The 22,729-nt window shown below is 41.8% G+C and overlaps 1 protein-coding gene across 2 annotated transcripts in view; it reads left to right on the top strand.

The window, feature by feature from the left end:
- scai (suppressor of cancer cell invasion) overlaps positions 1-22,729 on the top strand; it is a 108,695-nt gene that overhangs the window by 30,321 nt on the left and 55,645 nt on the right. For both annotated transcript variants that reach the window (XM_078271060.1, XM_078271059.1), the window contains 2 exons: positions 8,902-9,000; positions 9,830-9,926. In XM_078271060.1, the coding sequence (XP_078127186.1) occupies positions 8,902-9,000; positions 9,830-9,926 (196 nt within the window). The remainder of the gene's footprint in view (positions 1-8,901; positions 9,001-9,829; positions 9,927-22,729) is intronic.

Below are 22,729 nucleotides of genomic sequence, written 5' to 3'. Positions count from 1 at the left end.
TATCTCAACGAATCCTAAAGATATCACTGCCACTTTCCAATCCTTTTATTCAAAGTTGTATGAATCCTCCTGAAATCCGGATCCGACACAGTGCCAAAAGTTCCTGAAAGAGCTAAACCTGCCTCTTCTCGACCCAGAGGAGGCAGAAGAACTGGGTCAACCTATTACGTTAGAGGAGCTCAAATCAGTGTTAAAAACAGCTAAGAAAGGGAAAACACTGGGGTTCGATGGAATTCCATCAGAACTTTTACTACAGTACTTTGACACACTAGGACCTATCATTTTACAAACTTTAACCTCGGCCATAGAGAGGGGCACCTTTTCATCAACAAACCAACACTGCACTAATTTCGGTCATACACAAAAAGGGCAAAGATCCTACGGAGTGCTCGAACTACAGGCCCATCAGCCTCGTTGGGACTGATATTAAGCTTTGTTCCAAAGTCTTGGCATTATGCCTAGAATGCTTCATTGAGAAGCTAGTCCACCCTGACCAATCAGGGTTTATACCAAAGCATCAAGCTGCAGACAATATACAGTGGGGAGAACAAGTATTTGATACACTGCCGATTTTGCAGGTTTTTCTACTTACAAAGCATGTAGAGGTCTGTAATTTTTATCATAGGTACACTTCAACTGTGAGAGACGGAATCTAAAACAAAAATCCAGAAAATCACATCAATTAATTTGCATTTTATTGCATCACATAAGTATTTGATCACCTACCAACCAGTAAGAATTCCGGCTCTCACAGACCTGTTAGTTTTTCTTTAAGAAGCCCTCCTGTTCTCCACTCATTACCTGTATTAAATGCTCCTGTTTGAATTTGTTACCTGTATAAAAGACACCTGTCCACACAATCAAACACACTCCACCTCTCCACAATGGCCAAGACCAGAGAGCTGTGTAAGGACTTCAGGGATAAAATTGTAGACCTGCACAAGGCTGGGATGGGCTACAGGACAATAGGCAAGCAGCTTGGTGAGAAGGCAACAATTGTTGGCGCAATTATTAGAAAATGGACGAAGTTCAAGATGACGGTCAATCTCCCTCGGTCTGGGGTTCCATGCAAGATCTCACCTCGTGGGGCATCAATGATCATGAGGAAGGTGAGGGATCAGCCCAGGGCAACTAAGGAGTGGCTCCGTAAGAAGCATCTCAAGGTCCTGGAGTGGCCTAGCCAGTCTTCAGACCTGAACCCAATAGAAAATCTTTGGAGGGAGCTGAAAGTCCGTATTGCCCAGCGACAGCCCCGAAACCTGAAGGATCTGGAGAAGGTCTGTAAGGAGGAGTGGGCCTAAATCCCTGCTGCAGTGTGTGAAAACCTGGTCAAGAACTACAGGAAACGTATGATCTCTGTAATTGCAAACAAAGGTTTCTGTACCAAATATTAAGCTTTTCTGATGTATCAAATACTTATGTCATGCAATAAAATGCAAATTAATTAATTAAAAATCATACCAATTGATTTTCTGGATTTTTGTTTTAGATTCCGTCTCTCACAGTTGAAGTATACCTATGATGAAAAATTACAGACCTCTACATGCTTTGTAAGTAGGAAAACCTGCAAAATCGGCAGTGTATCAAATACTTGTTCTGCCCACTGTACGCAGATTACTCCATGTAATAGAAGAAGCCAAAAACCTTCCAACAACGGCAGCAATTTTATTACTGGACGCGGAAAAGGCTTCTGACCGCCTAGAGTGGAACTATTGGCAAGTAATGGAGAGGCTTGGTTTGGGAGCCAAATTCATTGACATGGTACGTACTTTATATGCGAATCCCACGGCCATAGTCTCAACCAATGGCCTGCATTCACAGCCATTCCCCATTGTGCGGGGCTCGAGACAGGGATGCCCGCTATCTCCCATGCTATTTGTGATCTCTCTTGAACCGTTAGCCCAAGCCATAAGGCAAAATAAAATATGTAATGTCCAGATTGAATCCAACTCAGACTCAGTATCGCTATTTGCAGATGATATTTTGCTGTACATATCTGACCTTGAGGACTGTTCCAAAAACCCTTAAGATCTTTAACGAATTTGGCTCAATCTCCGGCTATAAAATCAATTGGAACTAGAACTGCAAGCAGTTATGACGGGGTCCAAGCCTCCGATGCCAGTCGCCCCTGACGCCCCGGGGAGCTGCGCCAGTTGCCCCCGATGACCCGGGGAGCGCGCGAAAGCAGGACCCAAAGCGTTATGTGGGGAGGCAAACGTTGGTGAATATCGAGAGGTGTGAGCCGCAAGGTCTGCAGTACTCTGCCGTTGCAAATATCCCATTAACATTGAGTAGAAAGACCAAAACTGGTCTACCTTAGATACAGCGCCCCCTAATGGCCAATCTTCGCCAAATTTGGTACAGAGCCTAAGAGCGGCATGCCGAACGAGCATCACATCTGCAGTTCTATATATTTGGAGTCATCCAATGCAAAAATAAACATATTGAACTTTATAACTCATAAGCTATTTACATTTCTTACATACAATGTATCAATCTTGGATGTAACAGTATGGATTAATTGCACAAAGACCCCGAAAAAGTCAGACTGGATCCAAAACCGTCTGTAAGGGCTAGGAAGACAACAAAAACATCAGCAGAAAGGGGCCACTGTTAGCTTTTAGCTAAAAGACCATACGTTTCTACTAGTTATAATTATACCGTTAAGTAATGAATCAGAAGGGCCGTTTAGCATCTTATACGACGCGCTCGACCTCAGAAGGGGGAAAAAGGGCCCAAACTGGTCTACATTGACTTTAGCGCCCCCTTATGGCCGATCTCCGCCACATTTGGTGGAGAGCATCTCAGTGGGATATTGAACAATGAGCTCAAGTTTTTTGCTGACAACATTTAATTTGGTTGAGATATGATAGGATATGTGTTTCGTAGCTAACTAGGAAAAATATTTGGATGTCAAATGCGCATATTTTAACGTCGCAAAATTCTTTTAATAACTTTTGGTCAGGGCCATCTGGAGATGCTATGTACCAGGTTTCGTGCAGATCGGTCGCACGGCCTAGGATGAGTTCGAAAAAGTTGGTTTTGCACAAAACGGTTTTCAGCAGAAATGGGCATCATCAGATTCAGCCTAATTCAAGGAACACGGGGATGTAAGGTTTTTTAATGTGTAATGTGGGAGTTATAGGCAAAAACACGTTTGACGTCATTATTACATGTGTAATTTTTGGTACGTGAGGTCACTTTCCCATTGTACGTCTACCCTGTTAATTTAAAGTTATTCACTTTAGTGTAAGTGGTGAATCCAAACGTGGGTCCCATAGGCCATGCCAACTTTGACTAATCAGTACCCCACTGTAGGGGTGGCCTCAGGAGTGGCCCTAGATGGTACCATCCAAATTTTGTAAAAATCGGATGAGCCGTTCATGAGATATAAACTTTTTGTACTTTTAGCGCCCCCTAGTGGCAAATGTTTGTAAAATGTGTGTGTTTATCCTATAAAAATTCTTTTAATAACTTTTTGTCAGGTCGGTCTGGAGATGCTACCTGCCAAGTTTCGTGAAGAACGGTCTAGGAGGAGTTCGAATTTGATAAATCACGATTTTTCACACATAAAAGTCTAGGCGGAAATGGGCGTGGCCTATATCAGGAGATTCAGTTAGATCCAGGGAACGCGTGGATATAGGGTTTTTGAATGTACAGTGTTGGAGTTATAGAGCCAAATGCGTTTTTTCTGATATAGTGCCACCTAGTTGTGGAAGTGAGTCAATTGTTGTGCCCGAGGTCCTTGCGGAGTTTTGGACCAGCCGGGTTCTTCCAGACTCGGGCTTTGTCCCCTAATAATATGGAAAATAGGACACAAAATAAAACAATAGGGTTCCACAGCCCTGCTGTGTGGGTTCTTCCAGACTCGGGCTTGGACCCCTAATAAATCTAATCTTCTATTCAGAACACTTGTCTTCTATTCATACAACAGACAAGTGACATCAGCTATTAGTGATACAATACCAACCCAAAACAAAATTACATATTTGGATCTGGCCAATTGGTCTGCGCTGCCGGCATGGCTACGGTCCAGGATTGCTGTTGTTAAAATGAACATAGTTCCTCGTGTGAATTTCTTACTTAGTACAATGATCCCCTTACCCCCACCAATAAATTTCTGGAAGAAACTTGATACCGTAATTCGGCAGTATATTTGGAATAATAAACAACCTAGGCTAAAATACTCACTAATACTCCCCAACCTTAAAGTGTACCACAGAGCCTTTCAGCTACGGGCCCTCAGAGTGTGGATGGACCCCTCATCTATAGTCCCATGGAGAGAAATAGAGCAAAACCTCACTGAAAGTCTAAGACTGCAAGTCCTTGCCTTTACAGGTGTGTCCAAAAAAGTGTATGCTAGCCTATGGCCCTATTATCACCAACACATTGACCAACTTTAAACAGGTGGAGGAGCAACTACGCTACACCATAAAGTGGCATTTGAACACCCCAATTTGGCACAACATACACTTAATGTCTGGTAACAAACTAGGGCTGGGCGATAAACCGATTTTATCGATTAAGTCGAATGTGTAGTTAACGTTGATTTATTTAAATGAAAATCGATTTTCTCCTTAACATTCGCCGACGCTCCCCTCTGGGCTCCCGTAGCTCCAAATGGGCTCTGCCCTCCCCCCGCGAGTTTGCCATAGAGATACACAAACAACATGGCAGTGACAGGGACTAACATTAATTCTTTTCTTAACTAGTCGTTTCATTACTTAGTTATCTGTAATCTCCGCCGAAATGACCGGCAGCTCGCAGTGCTCTGTCCCCGGCTGAGAGTCACCTATTCTCGGATAACTGAACCACCAGCTACTGCTGACCTGAAGGAGCACCATGCAGGGCACCAGAGGCGGTGTTGAGGAACTCTTTTGCGGCTCAACACATGTACTAAATGCTGCTGATACGACCGAGCTGTGACGGAGGTCTGTAGCAGCTTAAACAACTAGCAATCGCCGCTCTGTAGCACGGAGCTCCTCTTCGACGTTTGTTTTTACTGCTAGTTAGCTACTACGAAGGAGCTTGCTACAGGTATGCTACGTTCAAGAGACCATGGGATGTTAATGTACGTTACTCAGCAACAGGTGAAAACAGGGACAAGGTTGCGCATTAATGCGCAATAACGTTAAAATGATTTGAACTTTTAGCGAGGAAAACAGCTTTATCTCACGCATCCGTTTTGTCCAAAAAAAAAGAAACAGGGTTAGAAACACTCAATATATACCAATTTATATTTCCATAAAATTGGCATGAATAATCATAATGGTATACATGCCCATGTGTGTGCTTGTGTGTATGAGTCAAAACAAAATAAAGTTAAAACTTGTTTTGAACAATTTCTTTGTCATCTGCAGATTGATTTTAAGTAGGGGGAGAAAAAAATCAATTTAAATCTTAAATCAGATTTATTTTGAAAAAATCTGGGATTTTATTTTTAGGCCATATCGCCCAGCCCTATAACAAACCTTTTGTTTATAACCAGTGGAGTGACAGAGGTATTTATACTCTAGACCAGCTATTCAATGATGAAGGTATGTTAAGTTTTGAAGACCTGAGAGCTAGCTATGAGGTCCCTAGGACATCCTTCTTCCTTTATCTTTGCTTTAGATCAGCCCTAAAATGTTATGGAGTACCATGGGGGAACAGTCTTGAGATACACCCAATCATTAAATGGCTTGTTGATTCTCCTGTGAGAGGATTAGTGTCCAGGATTTATGCTAAACTGATGCAAGTATCCGTAGGAGAACTCCCAATAGTAAAGAAAAGGGAGCGAGAGCTGAGCCCGGAGGGGAATGTAATTAATTGGGAGACAGTTTGGGACAACATTTCCCACTATTCTAAGAACCCAAATCACCAGCGGATCCACTTCAACATATGTCATATGCCATAGGACATATTGGACTCCTCAGAAGAGATGCATCTCTAAAGTCATTCCTACTCCCTATTGCATGTTCTGTCAACCTGAACAAACTGGAACTTTCCTGCACATGGTTTGGGAGTGTGAACAGGTGCGATGAGTTTTGGAATGAAAACCTATCAATAATATCTGATGTGATAGGATGTCGAATTCCTACTGACCCGATTGTTTTGTTACTTAATGATGACCCTAAATTACACCTACTTGGGAGACAGAAGAAAATTTAGCTGGCCGGATCAACCGCGACCAAGAAGATGATAGCTCAGCATCACAAAAAATCAGAGGAGAGCGATTAGGCAAGGTGTGATTTCTGTTTTTGTTTGTTTGGTTTTGTTTTCCTCGAGACCGCAGAGGGTGGGGGGTGGAGAGGGCTGTTGTTCTTGTTCAATTGTGTTTGTCTGTTCTGTATGTTTAAAAATATAAAACCAATAAAAAATGTATCTTAAAAAAAAAAAGTATGGCTGAAATGATTCCTTGAATAATTTGATTACTAAAAATCCTAAATGCAAAATTTTGATCAATGTAACTAACATTGTACCGCTCACTGTGTTTCCGCACGGATGATTATTACTGTATTGGTCCAAATATACGACCCAGAAAAAATGGGGTTGTCTTCTCGGGGTCTAGACTTTCAGCTGTTCAAGTCGCAGCACGTAAGGGACTTCACCTGTTTCAACAGCCAATAGAGAAGTTGGCTATAAACTATAGAAATAAAATTATCCATAATCCATTCCAATAATCCATTGGTCGAAAAAGCAGAAGCCTCAACGAGCGCCCGAAAGCACGGTAACGTTATATGGTGGAGAGAGAGAGTGACTGAAGAGAGAGCGCCCAGCGGTGTTAGAACAAAGCCGTGACTCGGAGAAATAAAACGTGTTTTTGCCGATTCATCACTAGAAGTCTAACTGTATCAAGCATGTCACTATCGCTTCCCTAAAAATAATTGTGACACTTTCTTTTAAAAAGATATTGAAAATATTATTTTATTTAAAAGATGTTAAAAACAACAGCCTACCTTGTTTTATTCAATGTGTTTTTATTAGAATTATTTTCAAATAAAAAATATGTTCTTTATGAAAACAATATTTGGCTTTTATGAAGTATTTTTCCAAAAATGAGTCTTGAAAAAGGGAGGGTCGTCTTATAATCAGGGTTGTCTTATATACGGACCAATAAGGTACTAGCGCACAACGGGCTGACGCTTCTGTGAACACAATACTGAGGGCGCAGATTACACATTAAGGAAGAGAGCAAAAATAGTGAGGGGCTAAGAGAAGAGCCAGGCAAGAGAAAACAACAAAGTTTGGATACGTTTTAAGCTGAAAAAAACGAAAACTGTATAGTGTATCTATTGTAAAATCGAACTAGCTTACCACAATAGCAGGGCGTCAATGCTACAGCATCTCAGAAAACATCCATCCAACATTTCATCCATTCCACAGAGCAAACCCGAGACCATTTAACATTAACGTCTGCTGCTCTTGTCCACCGCGCTGTTTTATGGCGTTTTTTCCATCACATAATACCTGCTCGACTCGCCTCGACTCTGCTCGCCTTTTTTGGTTTTCCATTATGAAAAAAAAGTCCCTGGTACCTGCCAATAGGTAGTTTTTTCAGTATCACCTCCGTCGAGGTTCCAAGCCAGCTGAGGCGATACCAAAAGGTGACGTGAAAACCTGCAGACAACTGATTGGTCGGAGAGAATCGTTACTAATCACTGCGTCATCATTGCTAGGGACAGATGGGGGTGTCCTAAACAAACCTGCCATTTTTAAATAGTTTAGCCAGCGTTGTTTTTTTTGCTGCCTCCTGCTTCTTTTGAAACAAAATTTGTCTTCTGGTTGTGGCAACAGCCACATGCCGAGAATCAAAAACAACACACCTTCGACGTTCTGTGTGTGTGTGTCGCGTTAGGTCACGAGAGTTTCCTGCGGCGTCGCTATGACGACCAGCCACGCTCGCCTCACGCATGAGGCAGTACTAAATCTGCAATGGAAAAAGGAGGACGGGGCACCGCGGCCGAGCCGAGTAGAGCTGGTACTAGCAGTGGGTAAGCGCCTTTACACAACTACAGCATGCTACTCTGCAAATATCAATGTTTCACAAACGAGCTAAACGAAGGTGTCGGTTTGTAGTCTGTTTATTAGTTTTCCACGAATCTTGAAATTTTGACAAATTCTTGTATACTCAGCGGCTGCCGGAAACAAACCGGCCCCTCCCTGCTGGAGTGGTTAATGGCTACTTAATATGCATGTGAATGACATCATCAGACCATGCTAGTGATGTCTGCATTCTTCATTCTTTCTCCTTACTCAGTATAGGCCTTCTGAGATTGTGTCCTCCTGAACAGTATAGTTGAATAGCCCTGCTGTAAGCTTTGTACAGTCAAATTACAGTGCAGCCAGTGCTTGAAAATATTAGCACCTATCCCTGTCATTGTATGCAATTTAGGCAATAAAAAGGTTCTTTTTTTTTCTAAAAAGTAAACCTGTCTTTTGTATATTTAAGTTTACTATAAAGCAAAAGTATTTCTTATCCGATTACTCGATTAATCGATGGAATAATCGGTAGAGAATACTGTTTTACTAAAATAATCAATAGCTCCAGCCCTACTTTAAAGAAAAGAAACTTCAAAGTGTTACATTTGAGAATGGAATGTATTGTGTTCTTGCATTAAGCCCATTGTGTTTGGTGGGAAACACTGGACCCTATTTTAATCACAAAAGCACAGTAACAATTGCAAAACAAGGCTTGGTCGCTCGGACTGTGTGGGTGTCTCCAAGCGGACCAGCTACTTCATTTCGTACATGTAAGTGCATCAGCGTAAAGTGCAAAAGTGAAATGGAATATAGATAAGGGGGTGTGGTGATAAATAAAAACATTCTCAGCCTGAAGTGTACGGAAATGTTATGAATGTATTGAAATATGCTCCACTCCAGAGATGGTAATACAACTGATTTTTTAATCTTGATTGACAGCCTTCGTACCTCAGAAACAAGTTACCTGAATGAGGCCTTTTCATTCTACTCAGCCATTCGTCAGCGCTCCTACTACTATCAGGTCAACAAAGAAGACAGGTATGTTCTAAAAATCTTTTTTTTTAAATGTGAGTTGCAATTTTAAGGAACTAGATGCCTTTGCTTGGATATAATAAATTGCTTTAGTTTGTAGTTTTTTTTAATTTCTTTTTTTTCCTGCTGTTTCTAAAAAACTAGCCAAATATCAGTTTTCTCTTTCCATAAATTATGGAAATGTGCAGCAAATTTAAAGTCTAGGGTCTAGTTTTATTGTCCACAAATCCCACCACCATTACAACCAAGACCATCTCTCAATACTTTCTGACATTCCTATTCTGTCAGTGGCTCTCAGCCATATGCTTATTTGTTTCTATTGAAGATGTAAATCTTTAAAAACATGTCATGAATATAAGTTAATTTTTAAAAAGTAATTTCCTATTTTTTAGAAGTAGATTAATCCACATTTGGTGATCTTGTAAGTATTTAGAGTAACAGTGTGGCTCATTGATGTGTTTTTAATAGTTTTTGGACAACAATGGAGCTCTATGGCACAGAGGAATAATATCTATCAGGCTTTGGATACACACAATACTTGTGGTTGGTTTGGGTCTGCAACTAGGTTTGTTGGATTTGTTGATAATAATGTTTAATACAATAAGAAAAATATAGAGTAACGTTAGACTGGATTTTGCATTTCTTAGACACTGGCAAGCAAACTAAGATGATCAGTTGTATGCAAAAACACAAACATGCTAATTGTAATCCTTGAATTGAAACGTGAACCATACGTGTCATCAGTAGCTTTAACGAACAAGGCTTTAAATGTGCCCTCCTTTAATGTGGATTTGTTTGACTCTACATGCTCATATTTCCTTCTATCTTTTATCAGGCCAGAATTAGTAGTGAAGAAGCTTCGATATTATGCTCGCTACATAGTCGTCTGTTTACTGCTGAACAAGATGGACCTCGTCAAAGTATTGGTGAAGGTATGGAAGCATGTTTTTTTAACTACAGCATGCTGAGTGATCAAAACTTGGGAAACCTTGGTTTTCTGAGGAGCATGAGTACATCCCCTGAACTTGTGTCATTTACCATTCATAGCATTCATTTCAGTATCTCGCTATGGGATATGGACAGCAGAGAGATGTCGGGAAGTGAGTAAAAAGAGATGGGGATTGACATGCAACAAACCACCCACAAACTTTGCGGTTCATGGTTGGTGCCCCAACCCTGAGGCCACAAGAGCCCCCCGTTGCTCATAAATCTTATAAATGGCGCACTTGCCCTCTTTTATGTTTTCAAATATGAAATAACAATTATCGATTTAAGACCTGTGCAGTGGTGGCCTAAACGTTAGAGATGTGAGCTTGTGACCAGAAGGTTGTTGTTTCAGTTCTCTGGACAGTGAACTCCCCCAGAATAAATAAAGCTGGAAAAAATAATAATACTTTAATTGCCCATTAGCCCTATTAGTGCAGTTTAAAGGAGACCTATTATGCATCTTTGTATTTTCTGTCATATGTATAATGTTGTTGTTGTTATAATGTACAATGCCGGGTGTTTATGTTACATGGCCAAAGCTATAAATATTGAGGAAAAACAGACAGGAAAGGAGGAGAGAGAGAGGGGGAATGACATGCAGGAATGGGCTGCAGGTCGGAATCGAACCTGTGGTCGCTGCAGCAAGGACTACGCCTCTGTACATGGGGTGCATACTCACCCAGGTGAGCTGCCCAGGCGACCCTGGGGTCACTTTTCTGCTGGAACTTCTCCGCTTGTGTAGTACTTGTTTAAGAAGCCTTTATCAGTGCTTTTTTAAAAATGATTAACATTTTTGTTTTTATTATTTTAACAGAACACACAAAACATACAATTTGAAATATGAACATATCCATCCAGAGAAAAAATCAAGAAAAGATGACACAAGACCATACAACAGCATAATAAAAAAATAGACCCACTATAAACCAAATCAACACATGTATAAATGACAACACTATTAAGATCATCATAAATGTCTCTCCCCAGCACAAATCTTCTTAGGAACCCCCCAGAAAGCTCAAGTTCAATTTCCTAGTGTAGCCATCCAATCTGGAAAACATTTATGACATCTTTTCAGAAGCCATCTCGCAAGCCCACTCCTGAATTGTCGGCACCCCTTCATTCCTTCATCCTCTTAAAAGAATCTGTCTGGCTATCATTAAAATAGTTTGGACTTATGTGCTTATCTATTCTGTTTAGGATTGATCCATCTCCTAGAACAAATAATCTTGGGCTGAATGGAACCTGGGTATCTGCAATCTGACATAGGTTATCATGTATCCCGGTCCAAAATTCCTAGACTTTATTACAGGACCATAGGACATGAAGTAATTGGCCGTCCTCTGTCTTGCATTTCCAACAATTTGGTGTGTCTTTCAAACCAAGTCTAAACAATCTGGAGGGAGTCCAATAGTAGTGATGCATAATCTTGAACTGGATGAGGCGCACCCTCACATCGCGTGGCAGTTTTAATATTCCTACAAATTCTGTCCCACTAAGGGCGATAATGGGGCAAGAACAGATTGATCAATACAATACCAGGGTGGGGCTCTCTCAGGAGGAAGTGACCAGTGTGCCAGATGACTTACGTTAAAAGCATAGTAATAATACAACATCTTTGGTAGACCCAAACCTCCTCTATCAATCGATCTTTGTAATTTATTAAAATGTAGCTGGTGAAGGAGAGGACTTCTGGGTCACGCTACAGATGGCTGCTTGATACTTGTGCTCCCTGATGGTTTTGATCTAAAAACCCTGAAAACACTTTAGATAACAGTAAAACGAGAATTAGCGAACAAGAGCAAAAACATTGTTAACTCAAAAGGCAAGAAACCACAATCTATGAATGAAGATACTGAAGAATTGTTACAACACATCGCTAGCCGAAGCAACACTCCGATCCCAGGAGAAGAGGGAACGGATGTTAGCTTGCGAAGTATATTGAACGAGCTCAAGGACTTCAGATGGAATAACAAACAACATCTTACAGAGATCAAACAAGAGCTATGTAGAACAAACAATAGACTTGAGGAAGCAGAAGGACGGATTGACGGAATTGAAACAACTCTAATGGCAGCTACGACACTATTGAAAAGGCTATCCCAACGCCAGGCTAACATGGAAGCTAAACTAATTGACCAGGAAGGTCGGGCTCGTAGAGAAAACAGAATCTATGGCATCGCTGAAGAAGAGGAGGGAGATAACATGATTGACTTTGTGCAAAAATTACTGAGGGATTCAATGGATCTACCACCAGGTATGGACCTCAGAACCGAAAGAGCACATAGAACACTCGCTCCTAAGCCCATCATAGTCATATCATAGTCAAGTTTGCGAGTTACAAAGTCAAAGAGGAGGTGATACGCAAAGCCTGGCAGAAGAAAGAACTTCGCTATAAGACTGCCCGTTTCTACGTGGACCATGACTGCCCATCTGCTGTCCTCAAGAAATGAATGGAATATGCTGAAGCAAAGAAAATATTGAAGGGAAAACGGCCAGCAAGGCTACGTGTTTTCTACAAAGGGCCCTCCTTGCCCAAAGCAAGAGAGACCTAACCCTTTCTAGGTACTCTAATACCAACAAGAGCCCCTTAAAGGCACACCTTGAAGGAGCCTCACTTTTGGAAGTAAAAGACTGTAAAGCTTTAATTTCAACTGTTTTGTTAATGTACTTGTTCTGTTTTGCTTATCTCTACATGTTCAGGAGAGTTATAGGGATATATATTTTTTATGAATGCTTATTACCACACTGGGAGAGTTCTTATATGTTTGAAACTAATGAGAGGCCATGGCTAGGATAGATGATAGATTTAAGTGTTTCTTATGTCAATGGGGGTATAAACCCAATTAAGAGAAGTAAGATTCTAAGTAAAATGAAAAAGGAGAATGCACAAATAGTGTTATTGCAAAAGACACACCTACTATTACTAATCTTACAAATTTGGTCATAGACGAGGAGTGGCCATTCTCATTTCTCATAAAGTCCCATTTGAACAACTTACAGAATTGAAAGATAAGGAAGGAAGATACATATTAGTTACTGGGAAAATAGGATTTGAAATTATATTTTTGAATGTATATGCCCCACCAGGTAGTGACTTCACTTTTTACAGAAACATTTTTGACTTAATGACAGGTGCAAATGGTATTATCATTTGCGGAGGAGACTGGAACATACGCCTCAATCCACGGCTAGATTCTTCCAAGGGAACTACTTAAACCCCCATACATAAGAAACTTAAGGCTCTCATGATAGAGTTGGGTGTGATAGATCTTTGGAGATATTTTAACCCTACTGGTAGGGACTACCATTACTCATCATTACTCCCACCCACATGCAGTGTATTCCAGAATCAATTCTTTTTTTAATTTTTAAAAGAGACTGACACAGAATACATAATTGTGAGACAGGACATACTGATCTGTCTGATCGTGCACCTCTTTTGCTATCACTACAATTAAGTAGCAACCCTAGAAATACATTATGGGGGCTAAATACTGGTATTTTGAATAAGCAACAATTCACAACCAAAATGAAAGAAGAAATTGTAAGAACCTTGGTAGAAAATGATAATGGAGAGGTAGGTCCAGATATTTTATTTATTTCTTGCTGTACACACAAAAAGAAAGAACGCCAACTAAGATTATCAGAATTAAATAGTGAACTAAAAGAGCTTGAGGCTAAACATAAAGGGGACTCAAACTCAGACCTTCCTCCAAGGCTCAAGGAAATTAGAAATGAAATACATGTACACACAGGAAATACAAAAAATATACAAAACAAAACTATGAGAGTGGCCCAAAATCTGCAAAGCTTTTAGCAAGGAAACTGCAAAAACAACAATAGGATAGCAAAATCTATAAAATTAGGGATCCAAACTCAAAAGCTACTGTATATAAACAAAATGAGATACACATGACTTTCCAAAACTATTATAAACATCTGTATACACAGGCACAGCTAGAAGAAGAAAATCAAATTAAGATTAAGATACCTACACTTTCAAAAAGTCAAAGCAATAAACTAATAGCTAAAATAACTGAAGAGGAACTCAATAATGCAATTTCCAGGCTAAAGGCAAACAAATCACCCGGTCCAGATGGGTTCCCCTTTGAATGGTACAAGACCTTCCGATCAGAGCTGACCCTAGCCTACTTAAAACCTTTAATACAGCTCTAAAAGAGGGGAAACCCTCACCAACCTGGAGAGAACCATCTCCATTATACCCAAAGAGAGAAAAGAGACTGGAATGCGGCTCATATAGGCCGATCTCAGTTCTCAACACAGACTACAAACTATATACTTAAATTCTTGCCAAGAGAGTTGAAAAGATTCTCCCACAGATCATACACACTGATCAAACAGGATTTATCCTGCTGAGACAAACTCATGACAATATTAGACGGTCACTACATGTACTGAAAATAAGCTAGAAGCTCTATTAGTTAGCCTAGACGCTGAAAAAGCCTTTGATTCAGTGAGCTGGACATACTTATATAGGGTTCTTGAGAGATTTGGATTTCATACAAAGTCTGTTAAAGCAATCAGCAATCTATACAGGAACCCTTGTGCACGAATTACTCAACAGACAGTATTAATCTAGAGCGAGGTACAAGGCAAGGCTGCAATTATCCCCACTTCTCTTTGCACTCTAAATAGAGCCCCTTGCTTAATGGATTAGACAAACTGACAGCATAGAGGCATACCTATAAACAGAGACCAACACAAGGCTGCGTTGTTTGCAGATGATGTTTTGATATATTTAGGGGAACCTACTAATTCACTTCCTGAACTATTCAAGCTCCTGGACATTTTTGGAAAATATGCTGGATACAAACTTAATGTTCAGAAAACACAGCTCCTCACACTGAACTATACACCACCCAGACAACTTAAAGATACATTTAACCTGAAGTGGGACCAGAATACACTGAAATATTTAGGGATATTGATCTCCAAGGAGATCTCATCACTTGCAAAGATTAACTATGACCCTCTCTTGTCAAGAATAAAATCAGATATACAGAGATGGCACACCAATCCATTCCTGAGTCTTGTCCAAAGGGTTGAATCTGTTGATTTTGTTCCAGTTTCTTCCCGTAGAAATATCCACCAAGCAATTCTCACAGTGGGATAAAATGATTTCCAGATTCATTTGGCAAGGTAAAAAATGTAAGAGTTAGATACAAAACTTTACAATTATCAAAGGAAGAAGGAGGTATGGCAGTACCACACCTGAGAGATTATTTCTTTCTCAGCCCAGATTAGACCTCTGCTAAATTTATGTAATCAAATGTATTACAACAGATGGAAAGACATTGAACTATTTTTGATTAGGAACCCTTCTATACAGACAGTACTGGGTAATATAGACTTGAGAAATGAATTAATGGTATCCAAAGCCCATGGTTAAAATTCCAACTTAAAACATGAAACACAATGAAAGGGATATAATTTACAAGACAAATTGAAAGTACTTAAATGGTGTGCCTATGATCCAGATTTTAAACCCAACCAAATGCATGGTAGATTTAAAACCATAGCCAAAGGTATTACAACATTCTACTCCATAACAGAAAGTTGAAGGACTTCCAAACCCTTCAAGAAAATCATGGCTTAGAAAAGCAAGACTTCTATAGATACCTGCAACTACACCACTATTTTGATCAAGCTATCAAAAATCAAAATAGACAATGATGATCCCGTGATTATAAAGAAGTCTTACTTGGAGCATACTCCGTATTGAACAAGGGTATTATATCTAGACTATACAGAGGTTTTATGACTAAAAACACACACTCCACAGAATACGTAAAAAATAGATGGGAGAATAAAGGTAACTTGATCATTTCAAAGGAAGAGTGGTCTAATTGCTGTGAATTTCAATGTAAATGTACTAATTCCTATACGTGGAGAGGTTTGGATGGAAATGTTTAATTAGATTTTGTATTACCCCAAAGCAGAAAATACATATTTCAAAAGACAACTCTAAGTGTTGGAGACTCTGTGTTATTCTTCTGGGTTAGCTTGCCCCTGCCTCTCGCCCCATACAGCACCAGTTCTCTGTCCGAGGATCCCAAGAATCTCGCCAGAATGGTCGTGGGTCTGTCTCCAGCCTGGGGTTGCTGGCTGGCGGTTCTGTGTGCGCACAATCTCCAGTAATTCCCGAATCAACTGTCATTGTCAGGGTGGTGCCCCTGTACAGGTTCTATCCCCTGACCAATCGGCTATCCTAACCTTAACCACTCGAGGTAAAATCTTAATACATCCATGGGAAAATGCCTAACCCCAACCAATCGAGCTGCTTCATAGGGCGGGTCTTGGCGTGGCCATAGTGGGATTCATAATATCGCCGGCAGGTTGTCGTTTCAATAAACGTTGGCTGGAAGATGAAAAATACAAATTGTGGATTAAACGGGGACAAACCCCACGAGTTGCCTCTTGTAAAGTCTGCAAAAAAGACGTGCAGCTTTTCACAATGGGTGAGTCTGCGCTCTCGAGTCACATGAAGGGTAAGACATAGACTTTTCAAGTTAGCCAACTGAAGTAGCCTACTGTATACGTTAGCGCCTATTTGTTTACGCTAGTAACTGCTAGCTAGGAATTCTAAGTCACTGAGAGTACGGTGTAATAATGTAATGTTAGTGTAAGCGAGGGTTTCTTATACTGTCTAGACTCAGGTTTGGCTGTAAAATAAAGACATGGGCTTCCAATGCTGGAACCAAGACGGCACTGCACATCTCACTTTATTCAACCCTGACACAGTCAAACATCAGAAAATACAACACTTTATCCATTTCCGTTTTCCCATCACAATAAAAGCTCTATGTTTACTGTAACTTCCTCTTAAGCCTCAACTGAGAGGTTACACAATAAAATACCTTACATTAGTATTGCATGTCCGTTATGGCACGTTCATTTGTGGAATATGCAGTGAACATAGCCAAAGATGCATCACAGTAACTGTAAGGTTAACTACCCGCAAATTAAAACCTGCAAACGTTAGCCCAGTGCATAACAACAATCGTTGATTGCTGAACAGAAATCATGTCAGATGGAGTGTCATACAACGATACAAGTAGCCTACTGTAAGGTTGAGGATGGCCTTATGCAATATTTACACTGCTCTATTCCAGTAGATAAATGTATATGTCTTGGCAAGGAAATACGTTTATAATTTTTTTCAATTACATAATATAGGCTATAGACTTTCGGTCGGCACCAAGGTACTTCTGGAAAACCGTTCGCCACCTCAGGAGGGGGAAGCGGGGAACCATCCAAGCTGTGTACAGTAAGGATGGGACGCTGTTGACCGCTGGCAGAGCTGGAGGATGAGGGGGGATTGGCATCAATTTCCCTGGTGGAGGTTGCTGAGGTAGTTAAACAACTTCACAGTGGCAAAGCCCCAGGAATTTATGAGATCCGTCCAGAAATGCTTAAAGCTCTGGGTGTGGAGGGGTTGTCTTGGTTGACACGCCTCTTCAACATTGCGTGGAAGTCTGGGACGGTGCCTAAGGAGTGGCAGACCGGGGTGGTGGTTCCCCTTTTTAAAAAGGGGGACCAGAGGGTGTGTGCCAATTACAGGGGTATCACACTTCTCAGCCTCCCCGGTAAAGTCTACTCCAAGGTGCTGGAAAGGAGGGTTCGGTCGATAGTCGAATCTCAGGTTGAAAAGGAACAATGCGGATTCCGTCCTGGTCGTGGAACAACGGACCAGATCTTTACTCTCGCAAGGATCCAGGAGGGAGCCTGGGAGTATGCCTAACCAGTCTACATGTGTTTTGTGGATCTGGAGAAGGCGTATGACCAGGTGCCCCGGGAGATACTGTGGGAGGTGCTGCGGGAGTATGGGGTGAGGGGGTCTCTTCTCAGGGCCATCCAATCTCTGTACGACCAAAGCGAGAGCTGTGTCCGGGTTCTCGGCAGTAAGTCGGACTCGTTTCAGGTGAGAGTTGGCCTCCGCCAGGGCTGCGCTTTGTCACCAATCCTGTTTGTAGTATTTATGGACAGGATATCGAGGCGTAGTCGGGGTGGAGAGGGGTTGCAGTTCGGTGGGCTGGGGATCTCGTCGCTGCTTTTTGCAGATGATGTGGTCCTGATGGCATCATCGGCCTGTGACCTTCAGCACTCACTGGATCGGTTCGCAGCCGAGTGTGAAGCGGCTGGGATGAGGATCAGCACCTCTAAATCGGAGGCCATGGTTCTCAGCAGGAAACCGATGGAGTGCCTTCTCCAGGTAGGGAATGAGTCCTTACCCCAAGTGAAGGAGTTCAAGTACCTTGGGGTCTTGTTTGCGAGTGAGGGGACAATGGAGCGGGAGATTGGTCGGAGAATCGGCACAGCAGGTGCGGTATTACATTCAATTTATCGCACCGTTGTGACTGAAAAGAGAGCTGAGCCAGAAGGCAAAGCTCTCGATCTACCGGTCAGTTTTTGTTCCTACCCTCACCTATGGTCATGAAGGCTGGGTCATGACCGAAAGAACAAGATCCAGGGTACAAGCGGCCGAAATGGGTTTCCTCAGGAGGGTAGCTGGCGTCTCCCTTAGAGATAGGGTGAGAAGCTCAGTTATCCGTGAGGAGCTCGGAGTAGAGCCGCTGCTCCTTTGCGTCGAAAGGAGCCAGTTGAGGTGGTTCGGGCATCTGGTAAGGATGCCCCCTGGGCGCCTCCCTAGGGAGGTGTTCCAGGCACGTCCAGCTGGGAGGAGGCCTCGGGGGAGACCCAGGACTAGGTGGAGGGATTATATCTCTAACCTGGCCTGGGAACGCCTCGGGATCCCCCAGTCGGAGCTGGTTAATGTGGCCCGGGAAAGGGAAGTTTGGGGTCCCCTGCTGGAGCTGCTACCCCCGCGACCCGACCCCGGATAAGCGGATGAAGATGGATGGATGGATAATATAGGCTATTTATCAGGCAGGTGCCTGTGCACTGTCAGTTTTCTGGGTTAAAATGGAATTACAGGTTGTTGTTGTTGCACTGTCTCAGATTTTGTTCAAACCATGTCTATATCAAGAATGTGTCCCAAAACCAAGGCCTGTAAAATATTTCTGTTCAAATCCTATGTCTTCATATTTTCAGCAAATTACTTACAGCCTGAAAATCACATTATCTGGGAAGCAATATTTGGACATTAATATAATGAAAAGTGTTATTCATAGGCAGCCCAAACTTTGTAGGGTGGAAGACAAACATGTCAATATAATTGAACCATTACAAGTTTGTATGGCATGCCCTAGCTTGACTGAGCAAAATCTAAGAGGGTGCAGCAACTGCTTTCCTGGATTTAGTCTAATTTGACACAGAATGACCCAGCTGCATGTCATTTGGCTCAAATCCTCCCACTCAGTGCTACTCTCCATAGCTGTCCTACTTTATGTTATGAACCATGAAGAGATTAAACATTTTAAAGGTGATAATTCAGGGTTAGTGAAGTGAACCTGTCGAGTGATTTTGTTTGGGGTAATTGTTTTTTTGTTTCTTACTTTATTTCCTTTTATCAAGGGCAGTCATACGGTATGTCACAAAAAAAACACTTTTTAATGGGGCTGTCAAACGATTATTTTTTTTTTATCGCGATTAATTGCTGAATTTCTATAGCTAATCGCGATTTTATCACGATTAAAATTCTATTATTTTGCATTTCAGAACAGTTTTTAAGTACATATTAACAATCGAAAGCAATTCTTACCAGTGTATCTTGATTGGGAATCAAATGAATGCAAAGAAAGTTACTTTATGAACTTGATTTTAAGATTTGTAATTATTTATTTACTGTGTAAACAAAAGAAATGTGTGAATCTGTCATTATTGCACAATTCCTCCAAGTACCTAACTAAAAAACTAAAAATCCCTATCCTTACCAGAGTCAATATAGTGTTTAGTAACTCCTAAATAATTTTGATTACTCGCTGACGTCCAGTGATCACCGGTTAATCAGACAGCGTTTGCAGCACCTTGCAGCAGTTCCACTGTGGCTGCTTTCTCCGTGTCATACAGGCTGTGTGTGGGGCTGCTGTGCCCCTCGACAGCAATGCGACGGGTCACAACATGCCAACCATAGTACGTCTTTAAGACCCGAGTCCTCTACAATGCTGACAGGTCTGCAGTTAGTTGCCACCCGTTTCGCAAGAGCTGTAGTAATTTTTTGGGATTTGGTTTCATCCACAGGTCGGCAAGTAGCACTCTCCAAAACACTGCTTTGCCTGAGTGGGTAGCATGCTAGCAGGTAGCATCACGTTAACTGAACTATATGCTTAGCTCCGTAGGTGGTAGCTCAAGCTTGACGTGCTTCGGTGATATTTTAATTTGGCTTTACACAATGTGCATATGGCTTTCGACTTGTCTACGAGCCGTCCGGGAGTTTTGGAAAATAAAAAGCTCCATTCAGAGTTATTGCTGCTGTCTTTCTCCATCATGCCTGCAGCCTGCAGCAGCAGGATATGTTACGAGGAAGTGGCAGCTTGATGATAAGTAACGGTGCTGCAAAGGGTCAAAATAGTAGTCTGTTAGGCACGACGCAAAGCCAAGTGAAGTGTAAAATAAATGCCGGCATGCGATTAATGCGATTAAAAAAAATATGAACTAAAAAAAATAGTATTAATTATTAAAATATCCTGACAATTGAATTGGCCAATGTCCAACTAACATCATTGCTTCTGATTTTGATTGGTTGATTTGATAACCAGAGAGTTCTCCATATTTGTTTAAGGTGTCTATTAGTGCAGGGACAGAAAGGACTGGATCCCTTATATAGGTCTGCATAAAGAGATATCTTGTGCTCCTTATTCCTTATTGTCTTTTATGCCTTTTATTCTTATAGATGCTGCTAGGGGTTCAATATTTATAGCAAAAAGTAGAGGGCTAAGACAGTCCCCTTGCCTCACCCACCTCTGTAGGTCAAAGAACTCAGAACAGCATCCGTTTACTCTGACATGTGATTTTGGATTTCTATAGATAACCCTGACCCAAATTACAAATTTTGGGTGGAATCCCATTACAGATAGCGTTTTGTACAGAAAGTCCCAATTTACAGTGTCAAAAGCTTTCTGTGCGTCAAAGCTTATTAACATTGATGTTTGCTTGTTTTTTTTAGCGCAAGTAATGATGTTTAGGGTTCTTCTAATATTGTTAGCACCCTGCCTGTTAGGAATGAATCCTGTTTGGTCTGGCTTAATCAGAGTAGTAATATATCTTTGAACTCTATATGCTAAAATACTTCTCAGTAATTTCTGATCATTGCATATCAAGCTAATGGGTCTGTATCCTTCACAGAGTGTTGGGTCCTTCCCTTCTTTATGAATCACAGATATAATGGCCTGTGACCATGTCTCCGGAGGGTTGTTCTTGGAGAGGGAGTATCTAAACACCTTGGTTAGTATGAGCGCTAAGTCATTTATGAAGCATTTATAGAATTCTCTAGGAAGCCCATTGACTCCTGGAGATTTGTTGATTTTTAATCTTTTAATAGCATCTGTTACTTCTGTTTCCGTAATTGGTGTTATCATCTGTTTTGATGCATCCTCTGATAATGTGGGGAGATTTAAACCAGTGAGGAAGGTATCAGTCATCCCCTCCAATTAGGTTGTTAAGTATAGCACCTTGTTGGTTTACATTTGATTTTATCGAGCTCAGTCGGGGGATAGACAGCGTAGTTATGGGATTATGAATGGGTGGCTGCTCCAAAGGAAGCACAGAGGAGTGTATAGCGCTGTACCTCTGATTACTGATATTATTGATTCTTACTGGAATGATATAGCTGGTCTGTGGGTTAGCAGAGTTATTTGTAAAGGAGTGAGAGCTTATGGGAGAGTGTGACTGGGACGTGCGCTTGTGCGTGTGTTTACGGGGTGCAAACAGTCAATCAAAGGTCTGGGTCTGCAGGGCGTGCCGCAAATTTCCACATAGCATCTGGCTGCCGCGTGTATTAGGATGCCACGTTCCCAAAACAGATTCAAATTGTCAATAAAACCTATCGTGTAAATGCTGTATGTAAGCTGGAGCCAGGTGTTGAGGATGAGTAGTCTGCTAAAAAAGGCATACTCCACGACCTTGAGATGGAAGTGGGCCCGAAATAAAAATCAACTTCCCAGTGCTTTTTAAAGCTTCAATGAGAGTGCCAAAGTCTTTCTTTGTGCGCTCACTCTGCTAATAGGACATGTCGTTGTGTCCACAATGGACCACGATGCGTTTAATAGAGGTCGGGAGTGAGGGTATCAGGTCCACAGCTTTAGCCAGGATGTCTGCAACTTTGGCTCCAGGAAAGCAGTGTGTGACAGCATTAAAAAACCGTATATCCCGTGTGATGGAGTCACCAATAATTGTGGTTGGGGGGAAGAGTGGACGAGGAGTGGGGGGGGGGGCGTGAATGGCCGGTGGCGGGAACAAAATAGCCAGTATCGGTTTCAGATGGACATCCGCCGTTCAGGCAAGGGAGGCCACCGGACTGTTTGACTATCACATCCCTCAGAAGTTTTCGCCGTGAGGCAGCGGTCCTCTCCTGTGACGACAGCTGGTCAGTCGGCTTTGAAGCGGGGCGAGCCCGGGTAACCACATCGGCCGTTACCGGGGGAACATTCGGCTTCGACAGGGCATCGAAGCGACTGGAGAGGCTGAGGGCAGGAGGCGATGGAGCCCTACCCGAGGCTCTCTTTCGGCCGCAAACCACTTCAGTCCAGGATGGCCTGATGGCCGGTGTCGAGCAAGAAAATGGATGTGGGCAGGCGGATGGATCCCAAGGCGCAGTATCCTGGAA

This window comes from Sander vitreus, chromosome 16 (genome assembly GCF_031162955.1).
Source record: "Sander vitreus isolate 19-12246 chromosome 16, sanVit1, whole genome shotgun sequence".
Taxonomy (NCBI): Eukaryota; Metazoa; Chordata; class Actinopteri; order Perciformes; family Percidae; genus Sander; species Sander vitreus.
The sequence above is the reverse complement of the archived record's forward strand: the minus strand, read 5'-3'. Positions and strand labels throughout refer to the sequence as shown.